This window comes from Protomyctophum parallelum, assembly GCF_964188405.1.
Source record: "Protomyctophum parallelum genome assembly, chromosome: 4".
In the NCBI taxonomy this organism is placed as follows: domain Eukaryota; kingdom Metazoa; phylum Chordata; class Actinopteri; order Myctophiformes; family Myctophidae; genus Protomyctophum; species Protomyctophum parallelum.
Genome location: NC_139700.1, coordinates 43299015 through 43314689, shown reverse-complemented (window position 1 = coordinate 43314689; position 15675 = coordinate 43299015). Strand labels below are relative to the sequence as shown.

At 42.6% G+C, this 15675-nt stretch overlaps 1 protein-coding gene across 1 annotated transcript in view; it reads right to left on the bottom strand.

Annotated features, from left to right (window-relative positions):
• The window catches only part of cadps2 (Ca++-dependent secretion activator 2), a gene marked incomplete at its 3' end in the record, with an annotated part of 161750 nt that extends 146859 nt beyond the window's left edge, over positions 1-14891 (bottom strand). Inside the window, exon 1 of the mRNA XM_083763979.1 lies at positions 14577-14891. Within this exon, the coding sequence (XP_083620105.1) occupies positions 14577-14876 (300 nt within the window). The 5' untranslated portion in view covers positions 14877-14891. The remainder of the gene's footprint in view (positions 1-14576) is intronic.
• Between the last annotated feature and the right edge of the window lie 784 nt (positions 14892-15675).

Genomic DNA, 15675 nt, shown 5'->3' with positions numbered 1-15675 from the left:
AGTGTGTCACTCCACGTTCAACCTCAAACTCGTCAGTTTTCCGACTCGCCTTCATTTAAATTGCATTGAATTTAGAGAGAGAGAGGATAGTTGATACACTAGATGAAGTAGGAATGCTAAAGTTTAAACACCGAAGTACCGAAACAATATCCTGAGGATAAGACAGAAGTTCTCATAATCGGTTCTAGTGAGCAGAAATAATCAATAATAAGCAGACTTGGCAACCTGACTGTAGAAAGTAACAGTACAGTAAAGAACTTGGGGGTCATTATTGATTCTGAATTTAATTTTAATTCACACATTAATCATGTTACCAAGATTGCTTTTTTTCACCTTAGAAATATTGCACGAATCAGAGCATATTTTTCATTGGAAGATGCAAAAAGGCTAATCCACGCCTTTGTTTTTTCTCGGCTTGATTACTGCAATGCAACTTTTTTCTGGACTGCCTAAGAAAACAACTGACAGATTACAACTTGTCCAAAATGCAGCAGCCAGAGTTTTAACTAGAACTAAGATGAGAGAACATATTACTCCAGTTTTGGCTTCACTGCACTGGCTTCCGGCTGTTTTTAGGATTGATTTTAAAATTATTGTACTCGTTTATAAAGCTCTCAATGGTCTTGCACCTTCCTACCTACATGACTGCCTGCCTAAATATGCCCCCTAAGGTCTTCCACTGCTGGCCTGCTCGCTTTGCCTAAAAAAATGGCAACTAAAAAATACGGGGAAGCAGCGTTTTGCTTCTACAGGCCGACGGCGTGGAACAAACTCCCACTGTACCTTCGACAGGCAGCCTCTGTAGACATTTTTAAAGCACAGCTCAAGACTCACTTCTACACTCTTGCTTTTAATTGATCTTTACATTTTTTGTTATTCATGTCCTCACTGTATTGCATTACTGCTCTTGTTTTTTAATGTTTATGCCTTGCTTTTCTTTTCTTTCTTTTCTCCATTGCTCTGTAAAGCACTTTGAGCTGCAATTTATGTCATGAAAGGTGCTATACAAATAAAGTTGTATTATTATTATTATTATCCTGAATTAGGATTACTATCATTGGCATTCACATAGATATACTCACCTTTTTATGTTTATCTAGCTGACCATTTAATTGCACAAAATAATTTGATCACTTTGGAAATGAACTACCGGTATAACATATCTGGGTTTGACATACTACACTGATGAAGACATTAATGAAAACTTTTCGCTGTGGCGAGTTGGAAAACTGGCGAGTTCTCCGGATACCGTTATAACTGGTCTAAATGTGAAAGTTTTTAGCGGCCTAGGCTTAGATTAGAAGTTGAAACAACGTCATTTCAACAGCTATATATAGACAGTCTCTATATATATATACATGCTTAAAAACAAGCTACTCAACGTCTTATTCCAAGTTAAGCCTAGACCGCAAAAGACAAAACAAAAACAAAAAACGTTTTAGACCAGTTATAACCAGGTTTTAGACGGATGTCACATATGTCACATACACCCCCTCATTTTTTCCTGTGATGATATTGAAACTGTGTTGTTGTTTTTTTTACCTGTGATGATATTGCATTTTGTCGTTACTATTCATGTCAAGTGTTTGACTGTTTGACATTCAAGTGTTTGACTGTACTCTGTTGCTGCTTTTGAGTGGTGCTAGCCACTCCTATAGACAGCAATGTGTGTCCGTATGTCTGTCCCTGTGTCCGAGTAGTACCGTCTGTATGTCTGAGTACAGAAATAGTGTTTGTTGACCACCAAGTGTCACTGTGCACACACACACACACACACACACACACACACACCACTAAGTACAGTAGCACCACTCTGTTCAGACGGGTCTGATTCTTACATTCTGTCTAAAAAACTATTCAATCAAGCAGGCAGGGCCCTCCTAGATCCTCGCACAACAAGACGACCTGCGGCTCAGGCACCTTTGCTCTGGAACACCCTGCCCTCGGCTCTTACTTAGGCTAGCAGAGTCAGTGTCTTTTTAAAAGCTTTTAAAAACACATTGTATTTTTTTCTAAGGATGCATGCTTAGATCAGCTTTGGTTGCACAAACGTGTTCACCAGCCTATTATTTTATTTTTTATGTTTTGTTGTTTCTGATGTCTTTGATGATAACCATGTATTAACCACCTTCAACATGGCATCCCTATCTTGCCACATAAGCCAATATCTTCAAACATGTTCTACCCCCCCCCCCACACACACACACACACACACACACACACACACACTAGTGTATATTGCCATGTTACCGTGACGTTTGCTTATATCTTTTCCTTCTCAGTCTTTGTAGTTCTGTGCAAACTGCCCATTTAATTCCTATGACAACCAGAGCTCACATGAAGGCGTTAATCAAAGGCATGCCATTCAGTGGAGAAGTCAACAAGTCTGTGCTGCTTGAAGACGCTGATGCCTCATATCAAACATGCACATGGTTTTGCTGTGTGGTGCGCAGAAACCTTGTATGTCCAAAACACATCCTTTTTGAGTGGTGCCTAACCGCTCCTATATGCAGCTATGTGTGTCTGTGTCTATGTAGTACTATGTACACCTCTGCAATGGTACTGTTGAGCCGCCGTGCACGCACGAGCGCACACACACACACACACACACACACACACACACACACACACACACACACACACACACACTATAGTAGGGCTTGTACAGTATAGTACGAGTAGTACAGTACAGTAACTGTGCAGGATAGTATGAGTACAGTACAAGTACAGTATGATTACAGTACGAGTACAGTCTGTACAGTACCAATTACAGTTTTTGCGTGGTGCTAGCCATTCCAAGGAGCAGCGATGTGGATCCCTATGTTTCCATGTCCACTTGAGTACGGAACAGTACGAGTAGTACAGTACAGTATGACTGAGTAGTAGAGTACAGTACAGTACACAAGGAGATGTACGTATAGAGTAGATGTGGGAGTATACAGCAGCTGCATGTCTCTCAGTGCAGTGACATTCTGTGATTATTTGCCATAACCATGTTAAAAATGTATCATTTAAATACAACGAGAGTATTGGGGGGCGCGTCGGCTAGGTCAGGAGGTAACAGGGGGTGCACAGCCAAAAACGTTTGGGGACCGCTGCAGTACAGTATAGTTGCACCGCTAAGTTCACACAGGTGTGATTTTTATTATAATTTGAACCCGTTCAATTCAAGAAAGCGTGCAGTCCAGCTAGGGAATGAGGTATTACCCCAGGTGAAGGAGTTTAAGTATCTTGGGGTCTTGTTCACGAGTGAGGGGAGGGCGGAGAAGGAGATCAACCGGAGAATCGGAGCAGCAGGGGCGGTATTGCAGTCGCTGTACCGCACTGTTGTGACGAAAAGAGAGGCAAAGCTCTCTGTCTACCGAGCAATCTTCGTTCCTACTCTCAGCTATGGTCATGAAGTGTGGGTTATGACCGAAAGAATAAGGTCGCGAATACAAGCGGCCAAAATGAGTTTTCTCAGACGGGTGACTGGCATCTCCCTTAGAGATAGGGTGAGAAGTTCAGTCACGTGGGAGAGACTCTGAGTAGAGCCGCTGCTGCTTCGCCTGGAAAGGAGCCAGCTTAGGTGGTCCGGGCATCTGGTTAGGATGCCTCTCGAGCGTCTCCCTAGGGAGGTCCTAGGTTAGGCCAACACCAGCGATGGCATGCGGTCGGAATAGTCCCTGGAGCTAAATATTTTGAGATGGGGGCGACAAAAACTAAAACTCTCCATGAAGTCAAGGCAAATTTATAGAAAATGAGTACTCCTTGAATGGTTTAAAAACATTTTAAAAGCAGTGCATTTATTTTCACTACTGCAGTGTGGCATAAACAAGTTGAAATATGAATCACTTGAGATACAAGGTGTCTGCCCCGACAGCATATACAACTAACGCTGGCTAATTGGAAAGTGTGCTCTGTAACATGGTGTGTCACCATCAATACATGTCAAGGTCTATTCATAGCTTGGAGCATACAGTACATGCAGTATGCCATCCATGAATAAACACAGATGGTTTTCCTGTTACAGTCTTTATGTTTACATTTCCAGCAGGCTATGCACATTGCCTCTGTATAGTAATTAAATCATTACACTTAACCTTAGTAATTGAGTCTGTAAGTCAAGGATGTTTGAATCTATCGGTTCATGAATCAGTCTTTTCCCCAGGTACCATTTCTTTCTCCAGACTTTTCAAATCAATCTAGTCGCAGTCTGCTACACTGCTACGGAAACGCAAATGCGGGTAAATATAATCTTTAATTGGTGTGTAGGTCACCCAGAAGAAAATCACTGACCAATACGTTTTTCACAATTTTAGACCATTTCATTCCAGAGTCATCATATACAATGGTTGCCAAAACCATGGGAAAATTTCAATTTTTAAATCAAAGGTCCATAAAAAAATAATTTTAATTACTTCCTTTGAATGAAAACGTGATGCGTGATGTACAGAGCGTCACATGTGTGTGTGCCTGTGTCTCTCGCGATCTGGACACACTGAAGAATCACACATGTTTGTTCACCGCAATCAGGCAATAAATATCTGAATTTCTGAAAGTTACGTTTGAGAAACGTATATAATTATGAATTTACGGTATGACAACAGCGAACATTGCTACAAAACATGAAGGACCTGGCTACTCGATCTGCTTCTCTCTCTGTCTCCTCTCCTCTGCCGTTACTGTTACTGCCTTCTCCACGTTCAGCTGTATGTAGCTCCGCTCCCGGCAATTTGTAAGCCCACCACAGCCGCTTTTGCAACACAGTGAGGGCATACACTGACACGAAACAAGACAGGAACGCCCAAAAACGTCACAGCCGGTTTTTTAACAAGACAGGAACGCCCAAAAACATCACATCCGGTGTTTTACCCTGGGCAGAATTTTCTATGGCTGCCAATGCAACTTTTTCCAATCCTTAATCACATACGGCAAACACCTATGCCGATAATATCTAACTTGCGGAGGTAACGTGCCTTGTCCGCGGGCAACAGATCTTTCAACGTATGGCATTGCAAATACGTTAGATAATCGCTACTCTGCGCAATATTGTTTTGAAAATGCCGCAAATTGCATTGCAGTGAACGAGAGCAAATCACAAATCACAAATCTTACCCTGGGGGGTGGGCGGAGCCGCGGAGTCGCAGCTGACGCCCCTCCCTCCGCTCTGATGACGCGTTGTTATGTCAATGTATAGGTCATCTTAAAAGACACCAGCAAAAAGCAGGCTCTTAAGCAGGAACGCACGAGACAAGCAGTGTTATTTTTATACAGTACGTGCCAGGCGAGTAGGTGATGTCCCCATGTAAACAAAGCCTGACATTAGCATCTCTATGGCCGAGGGTCATTTTATTTATTTAGCGAATGCAAAGTCCTTAAGCCAAGCGGTTGCCTCCTGGTCTGCTGTATGGAGGGTGATTAATCCTCCTTCCAGTCTTTGGAGAGGACAAACTTCTATGATGTGCTCCATAGTTTGCTCCTCACCACACGCACACAGTGGGCTTGGGCTACTGCCCCATTTGTGAAGGCTGGCCAAGCAGGGGCCATGTCCAGTACTGAATCTATTGAGCGTCTTGGGAGGGTGGTGCCAGGGACCTGTTGGTTGGGGTCTGACACCAGGTGTTTGTTTGGGACCTCGTTATACTGGTGGGGATGGACAACAACAACAATGATGCAACGGACCGCATGGCAGCCCAGTATGTATTGCTGTCGGGGGAGGGTCAGGGGTTACTTTTTTTCAAATCAAACGGCACACCTGGCCATTTCAAACGGCACACTAAAGTGCCGTATCACACAGGTTGGGAATCACTGGCCTAGCAGACCAATTCAACTTGTCTCCGTCTAACTGCTCATTTAGAGTTACTTCCATTTTTAAAAGTGGTGACCCATCTGACCCTAACAACTATCGCCACATTTCACACAAAACGTATCCATAATCAGCTCTCACAGTATCTGACTCTCCCCAGTCCAATCAGGTTTTAGACCACACTTTTCCACCACTACAGCTTTGTTAAATATTCACTAACGACGTACTGCTATTCTCTAGCAAAGGCCTCGTTACTGGAGCTATTTTTATTGATCTCTCTAAAGCGTTTGATGTCGTTGACCACTACCTACTGCTTGATAAGCTCTATGCAATTGGTTTACAGCTAAATGCTCTCCTCTGGTTTAATGCATACCTTCATAGTAGGCGTCAATGTGTTGCCTTGCAAGGTACTCAATCTGACTACCCAATTGTTGAGAAAGGTGTCCCACAAGGATCAACCTTGGGCCCACTCCTTGTTTCTATTTGCATTAATGATTTACCTGACACCTGCCTACAGAGTCAAGTTCAGCTCTATGCCGATGACACTGTTATTTATTTTTCTGGCCCTTACAATCAGACTTTAACCCAGTTCAGAACTGGCTCCATAATAGCAAGCTGATGCTGAATAAAGGGAGGTCCTGTAGCATGGTGTTTGGTACACGCCACAGTCGAGCAAGCTCTCTTGAAGTACGCATGCAGTTCTCAAATGGCACTCAGCTTGAGAAAGTTGACACATTCAAATATCTTGGAGTGTGGCTCGATAGCTTATACCTTCAAACCACATATAGACTACATTGTTTAGCCCATTTTGACCTGACGTCGATTCTACAAATGTCTTCTAAATCATGACAGTTTTCTGAAAAACCTAGTTTCTGTGTATGTCAGTCGTTCTCAAACATTTTCACGTCAAGGACCCCCAAAAATATATGTAATTGTCCGCTGACTGAAACAATATATTCATAGATTTGCGCCACATTTTCACGATAAAAAAAAATAGCAGACCTACAAGCTCGTAGCGCGGCACTCGGTGGCACACTATGAGCTTGTATATCTGCTATTTTTCAAGAGCTAAAGCATAAAATAATGCTTAAAACACCAACAGGGGTTCCCGCCCAGAATGGGTTAAAAGAAAACATATGGTTGCCTGAGCTCAGTCTGCCGTTCAATTAACTGCTTTTAATTTCCTATCCTTCATTCCTTTGATTAACAGCTGACAATGTGTCTGAGCAAGCTGTTTGTGTATTTAATGTATGTACATATCTGTATATTGTCTGTATCTGTGTACTGTACGTTTTATGTATCTTGTTTGTGTGTTACGGGTCCCCCTCGGAAATGAGATGCTGCATCTCAACGGGGCTATCCCTTTGATAAAATCTGAATTTGAATATTTTCAACATTTTGGACAAAATAGCCAATCAAGGTGCCCAGATGTCCCTAGTGCCCACCTATCCTGTTACTATTAAAACATGTATTAAATATCAAAATAAATAAGTACAATATCAAAGTAAAAAAGACCTTTTCATAGTACAAATAAACAAAACCGCACAAATGTAGTCTACTTTGACTACGTCCATACTTCAAACTGCTTTCAGAATAATGTAGTTTTCATAGCTGGGTAGAACAGGGATTTTGAGTGCAGTTCATCCATCACAAACTATCCGAGTTATGATTGGATGTGACAGTTTGACAGAAACCAAAAAGTTGAAGAGTCAATCACCATCTGTCAAACACAGGGCCTGATTGGCACTTTTAGTTTTTTTGCAAAACGCCCACCCAGCGTCAGGGGCCAGACCGGTCTGCAGAAGACACATGGTGGTGTGAATCCACACGGCCGGGATGTTTGAAGCTACTAGCAAACAGCCCTTTGGGGAAGGTTCAAGTATTGCAATCAGGAGAAATGTTTTTCTTACAACAGCTGCACTAAGCCATCAACAATATGTAGCACTTGTTTTCACTGCCTTTGAAAGATAATAGAGGAGCGGTGTGGTTCTCAAAGTGGGGACCCCCACTGGCCCTTGAGGGGGTTCCAGGGGGTCCCCCAGCTATACATTATTGAACCAAATGGAGACCTACAGGTCTGTAACTCTGAGAGTGTGCAAAATGGTTCCATCTCGTTTTTGGGTTCCTAAAAAGAACCCAGCATATCAGCAACCAAATGTAGAAGGAAGGAAGGAAGGAAGGAGAGAGAGAGAGAGAGAGAGAGAGAGAGAGAGAGAGAGAGAGAGAGAGAGAGAGAGAGAGAGAGGGAGGGAGGGAGGGACGGACAGACAGACAGACAGACAGACAGACAGACAGAAATAGGAGGTGAGCGGCATAACAAAATGCCAGAAGGGAATGAATAAACATCAGGCAAATAATACGAGAAAACATAACAAAGAACACAGTGAGGCTATACAGCAAGAGGTTTAGCAGACGCTCTTAATCCAGAGGGATTTACAGTAAGCAAGGAAAATGCGAAGTAATACATAAAATGCATGGAAATAGTCATATGGGATCTATATGTAGGTAAACAAAGAACCTATCATCAGTCAAAACAGTACTGTACAATGTAACAAAGAATATGACCTGGCATCTGTCTACAGTACTCTCTCAAGAACAGATTCCGAGCTGCACCACTGAATCTGTCGGTAGGGGCATTCAGAACGTGTGTACATTGGGGATTACTGGAATGAAAAGCAGAACAAACAGGCCAATATCCTGCTACCCACATTCTATAGGGTGGCGCCCCCAGAGCCAAATGCAAAGGAAACAAACAAACCAATGGGTTCCCAGATTTGTCTACAGAAATATGCCATCTAAATTACATTGTATCCTTTGCATAAGCCTGCAAGGTCGTCAAGGCCATATGGCAAGTTCTATAAGGGCTAAGGTGGAATCTGAAGAGGTGAGTCTTCAGATTATGGTGGAATTGGGAGTGAGTCAGTAGTTGTTCGTTCCACAGTTTGGGAGAGTCTGGGACGTGTGGATCGTTGTCCGGATGCTTTAGGGAAGGTTCTGACAGCTTCTCTGTGGTAGCTGATCTGAGCAAGCGGGTTGTAGGGTTGGATCAGGTATCAGGTACTCAATTAAGGGACCATGTACCTGTCTAAGAAGCATCAGAGGGAACTCCACTGAATGGACATGACAGTTGCAGATACTCTGCACATTAGTTTCACACGTTTCATTCACTAGAGTCTGGAGCAGATACCAGCTGCTATGCTCGTTCACCTCATTTTGAAATATCATGTTCATAATCCATTTAGATATGTAGATACGTTGTTGTCTCTCTGCCCCACTTGCCCCCTTCTCTTCTCTAGAGACAATCCAAACAATGGAGCTTACACAAAAACAAATTCCACCCACCTGTGATGTTTCTGATTGTTTCTGCAATGAACAGTGCATTGTCGGGAGCAGCTGTGCTTTACCTTCTGAGACACAACAAGGATTTACTTTATAGACCTGGGATTCCAGGTTTGTCTGCCCTTCCATCCTCGCCTGGCTGCACATTAACACAGGGTTGCCCAGATCGCTTCAAATGAGAGAGAGGCCTAATCAATGCGAGAGCATGTAGAGAATGGACTCTGCCAACAAGGTGTCCAAAAATAGCCCTGTTCATCGACACGCACCAGGCATGCAATTGCCTGTGCACGCAATAACAAGCACATATAATAAGCAAATATAATATTAAATACCAAATTGTTGCTGTCGGGCAGACTCCTCTTATCTCTATATTCGTGTGACTTTGCATCACACAAAAGCATCAAAAGTAGCATAACCACAAGCTGGTTTCCGCCCGACAGAGGCGAAAAGTTGAGAAACAAACAACGCTAACAATCTGTGAATGGATATTTCTCTTTTCAGAAGTTTCTTCCTCTGGCAGGTCCTGTGAACCCAAAAATATTTAGACGCCATGCAAACATTAACTACCGATATACTAATGGTGGCTTCACTGACGGACGCATCAGCCTGAATGTTATGAGCATAACTATGCACAATGTTGTGGAGAGAGGGACAGGGGTTCAATACTACCTCATTAAACGGTATAAACAAACCAACAAATACAAATAGAAATGAAGCCGAACTGAAATTTTGCTGGGTTGGGCTCACAGTGTAGAATGTATATTCTCAGTTATGTAGAAAGAACATTGATTATTTAAATTCAAGTCCCGACAGAACAGTGTTATTTATTTCATTTCAAATTCAATTCATATAAGGTTATTGAAATATAGGGGGGCTGCAGCTCAGTGCTACTTGGGGGGGGGGGGGGTCCTTGGCTGATATAAAGCCTCGAGCGGTCGTACTCGACGCTGCCCTGTTCGCAATGGTGGATAAAGTACTCAATTGTTTTACTTAGGTAAAAGTATCAATACTGCATGCGCAATGTAGAAACACTCAAATCAAAATTTACTTGGGTAAAAGTACAAAAGTATTTGGCATCAACATGTACTTAAGAGTACCAAAAGTAAAAGTACTCAGACCCTGTGTAAAATGTGCCTCAAATCAGAGTCGGTTTCGGAGTACACTTACGTCGGCCTGACATTTATGAAGTGATCCCAGACAGCTGATCCTTCCTTAAAGGAGAATTCCATGCTAGAATGCTTTCTTATCTTTCTTACCTTTCTTTGTAGTTGTTACGTCCCCATCAAAGAGGTCCAGGTGTTTTTTTGTGCAAAAACTCCTTATTGGCTATTTTCCCTACCATAAGCCCTCAATGAATTGCATTGCATTGAATGGGAATTGAATGGGGCTATGGGGTGTTATGCTAGTTCGCTTATTTCCATCGAAATAAGTAGTAAAGTGTGCCGCTTGGGATATTATTTACATTATGAAGAGAGGATATATACAAAGAAATTATAATTTTGAGCGATGGAAATAAGTGAATTAGCACAACACCCCATAGCCCCATTCAATTCCCATTCAATTCAATGCAATTAATTTAGGGCTTATGGTAGAGGAAATAGCCAATAAGGAGCTTTTGCACAAAATAACACCTGGACCTCTTTGGTGGGGACGTAACAACTACAAAGAAAGGTAAGAAAGCCTTTTAGTATGGAATTCTCCTTTAATCTCGTTCCTTAGTTGATAAATGTGCCGGCTGAAATCAATCTGGCACGCCCTATGAAATCAAGCCTCGCCCTCGTTTTTGCGACATGAACAACTGCAATACGACCATACAACGTATATGCCCTAACCCCACCCCCCCTCCCCCCCACACACACACACACACACACACGCACACAGATACACGCATGCACACGCAACTTGCAAGCCCAACTCAATGCAGTGTGTTGTATCTTAAATAAATAAAGTCAAGATATACCGGTATTTGAACGAACACCTGCCTGCATTAATAAAGCTGTAGCGCATAAACATAATATTACCCTGTTTCCCGCTCGCCTCGCTTGCCTTGCTGTCATGTCCACGCACGCACGCACGCACGCACGCACGCACGCACGCACGCACGCACGCACCTCAAGGCTACATGACACATCACAGTTGCATCGCCATGATTGGAATTTTGTAGGCTAGGTCTATATTAAGTTTACCCATTCGTGCGCAGTGCACGTTAAAGTAGTCATGTAGGTATAGGCGAAGGCGATCAGTGAGACTGCGCACTGCTGTGATAAGTGCTGTGGGTGAGTGATGCCTGCATGAAAGATATACAGTAGCATGTCAAGGGCAGTCATAATCAACGTTTATGGAGTGAATGATGAATGAATCATAAACACATTGATGAAATGTGGCATGTGTGCTGGTATGTGCTGGCGACGTCCTCCCGACTCCCGAAAACTATCTCGCAAAATTAAGCACTCAGTTTATCTGATCCGCCAGATAACCATATCTGCCTTTTATCTGAAGAATGACTGTCAAAGCACTTGTTTAAATGGGTGAATGATTAAGCCCCTTACGCGGATAGCCTACAATTGCAAATAGGCAAGCTATACTGTATGCTTGTCATTGTTACTTGGAAATAAAGACGTTCAATTTATACCTTAATATCACAGGGATTATAGGCGTCTGATGTCACACTGCGCTCCCGAATCATCTCGCACATCAAGTCGCACATATGTGCTGCATATAGGCCATGTTTAACAAGGCCAGTAAAGCATTGTTTGATCAAGCATAAACTTGTAACATTGTAAACATGATATATTGTTTTTAATTACGCGGTTTTATTTGCTTGTAAAGTTGGAAATCTCCTACCAATTTCATATGAAACAAGGACACATCGTTGATGTATTCCTTTACTTTTTTACATGTAGCTCATATACATATACAGTTTTATTTTAACATTTTAGGAGTGAATACATATCTTTAGATGCCTGTGACAGCCTGTCAGCTGGTCAAACAATGTTGCTCCGCTTTTGCACGACAGAAAAACAGGTGAGGACAAAGCCTACGACAGCTCCCGACCTGACGTGATATTTGGCCGGGCGTATGTTCAAGTTCAAGGTCATGTGGGAATAATAAATGCCGGTGATTCCGGTGTACACCCATATTTGGGCGTACGCCGTGTTGATAAATGAGGGCCTCAATATGCAGATTTCACAAGTGGAAACAAACCCCATTTAAAATAATCTTTTGAAAATAGCTATCTACTAGCTTGTAGATATGCAATTCAAATTGCAGATCAAATGGCCGAAATATACACAGTATATATGGCTGAAGTGGTTTGTGTGGTTTGTAATAAAAATACAAATCTTGAGTAACTAGTAACTCAAGTTTCCATATAATTGTAGTGGAGTAAAAGTACAATATCTTCCTCTGAGATGTAGTGGATTAGAAGTGAAAGTATTGAAAATTGTAAATACTGAAAAAAATGTACTGAAGTGGATTACTTTTGTACATATGTGTTAGGCAGGTCTGAGGGGGGTCTGCTGCAACTCCTTCTCTCCGACCGGGTAAGATGCTCTCTGGCCTTTGGTTAAGAACACAAGTGGTTGGTTATGGTAAGGGCTAAAGAACCTATACAATCCAGCAATGAGCTACTGTAGCAGATCTTCCATGATGCTTCTGGTTCGGCCCGTAAGTCTCACTAACCGTGACTGCTGCATGTAACCACTGATTATAATCAGTGTAGTTTACTGTATGTGTCTTTGGGTCATAAATAAATCAGACCAAAATAATCCCAAGAAAGCTTTCAAGAGAATAGCTCTCATGGCCAAAGAGAGGAGTCGGGACCCAAGGATTGTTTTGCATATATACCCTTCTGAACTTTGGGTTAAAAGTTATCCTCATAATATCCTGCATTATTATGTCACAAGCCAGAAATATATAAAAGTATATAAAAGTGTTAAGTGCACGAAAAGCTTGTGCTGCTGTTAAATTGCTTGTAAAATGTTGGTATTGGTTTAGTATACTCATAGTTGAATTTAGACCATGAAATGTAGCATATTTGTTAAAGAAATAACTTCATCTTAAGTGAGAGGCACCCAGCAAAATGAATACATACACATAGTAAACTTAGCCAAAAGGTTATATTTCATATACTGTATGTCACAACCTACTGAGCAAGGAAATGTATAGAAAAGCAGCGCACCATGGCCCAGAATGGCTGAAAACCTATCAAAATAGTACCAGGAATAATGCAAATAATGGACAAGACTAATAAATAAATGCACTAAAAAGGTACATGAAACATACCACAGTGCCAACACCATGTCTTCATCACGTCTCTGCCGTTTATGTCCGTAATCCATCCCTGCACATCCCATATACAACAACATAACCACACTATCAATATATCAATATAGGCCGTTGTCTCGGCCCACAAACAGCATTCCGGAGTCCTATGTCATTGGGTTCACGTGACACGCAGGCCGGCACAGGTGCATGATGGGAAACGGAGTTATCTTTTACATTTATAATAAGAGTCTGTTGTCTCACGCCACTGAAACCTCACGCAATGGGTCACAGACGGACAGACTATCTATCTGTCTATCTGTAAGAGAGAGAGAGAGAGAGAGAGAGAGAGAGAGAGAATCGTGTGGCCTAAAAGTCTGGGGTCTTTTTTTTAGAAGTTAAATGGATCAATGTACAAAGACGTTCCCTTCAGCAGGAGATTCCTTACTGCAGTACAGTACAGTACAGTACAGTACAGTACACACACACACACACACACACACACACACACACACACACACACACACACACACACACAGCTCAAATATATATATTCTTCAAAAATAGCAGAAATAGCCAAAGTATCTATTTTTTCACAAAGAAGGGTTAAAGTGGTTAGAATCTAGAATGACACAGATGCTCTCCCGTTCTACTAAGACAACTATACACAAGGTGTGTGGGAAGGACTAAGAACTGTTACAGATTACAAGGGCAAGCGACAGTCGATGAAGAGTGCCGACACAAGATCGCCTCCTCCTGGCCTGATCGACCATAGGTTCATGGGTTCAGATTGGTGTAAAAGTTCCACAATATAGGGAGGTGCAAGACTGTTACAGGCTTTGAACACAAACAAGATAATCTTAAATGTCACTCTGCACTTCACTGGGAGCGAGAGACAAGGGCCAGTGAGATGGGGGACTGCCCATTAGTCCAACCTACGTGGCTGGCTAAGACCGAGGTTAGGGTTGGGGATAGCATTAGTAATGTGGTCAGGATGGTCAGTCACAATTTACAATTTCAATTTAGGCATATAGTAGACGCTCTTAAGGCCTAACCACACCAAAGGGTCACAATGCAACTCCTTGGGTCCAAAACGGTTGCAAGGAGTTAAGTTAACGCTAAAACCGCCTTGACCCTTTGGTGTGGTTTTGGGCCACTGAGAACTTTGAATCCAACACGAGCTCACCTGACAGGCGTTGTACAGCAGCTGGTGCTCAAACTTCTTGATGCCCAGGATCAGCTGGAACATCTGGTAGAGCTGCTCCTTGCTGAGGATCAGCTCCGACACGCTCAAGTGCATCCTCTGGGGCTGGCGCCGCATGTCCTCCTCCCCCCTGTAGATGGCGTCGTACTTGGCGATCCAGGAGCTCAGCACCGTCTCCTTGCTGAGGCCGTCGATCTCGGGCAGGCTGCGCACGCGCCGCTCGATGTTCTTCTTGAAGACGTCGCGGAAGTCGCTGGCCGAGCAGCCGCCGCCCGTCACCATCCTGGACACCCGCTCGCTCTTCAGGAAGCCCTGAGGCGGGACGGACACATATATACGCATGGTGAGAGGAGAACAGTGTTGCCAGATTTTTATTTTTTATTAAGCGAAAAAGCAACTAGGTCTATGAAAACAGGGCCCAAAAGAAGTCACTGTTATAATAGGCCACATGAGCACTTGATGTTTGAAAATAGCAGATCTACAAGCTACAAGATCTCACAACCCGTCAACAAGGAGATCAGCTATTTTATTAAAAAAAAAAAAAAAAAAAAAAAAAGTGTTTGGGAGGAAAAAAGGGAAAGATTTGAATGCTTTTTTGTGGCTTTCACCTTTATTTTATTTTATTTTATGGAGGGACAGACAGTAGGCTGTCAGGAAATGGGGAGAGAGATGGGGGGGTGACAGGCAGTTACGACCGTCGGGATCGGGAGTCGAACCCGCGGCACACTGCCAGACTGGATTACCAGCCAAGGCCCAGGCCAAGATTTTGAAAATTTTAATGAAAACTTAAACACAATCCGAAAACGGTGGTCCCTGGCACAAAATATTTGCAGGTGGAGGGTCAATGGACAAATATACATATTCATTTGGGGGTCCTTGGTTTGAAAATGTGTGAGAACCACTGTTTTTGGGAAGAAAAGCCAAATAATCAACTACACTTTAGAAAATAATAAATAATAAATGCACATCTACCAATATTACGTACAATCAACTTTAACCTTATAATAAGAAGACCAGGCAACACTGGAAGAGACTATGGTTGTGAGCTGATAAATAACACCTGGCCCTTTATTTCCAAGAA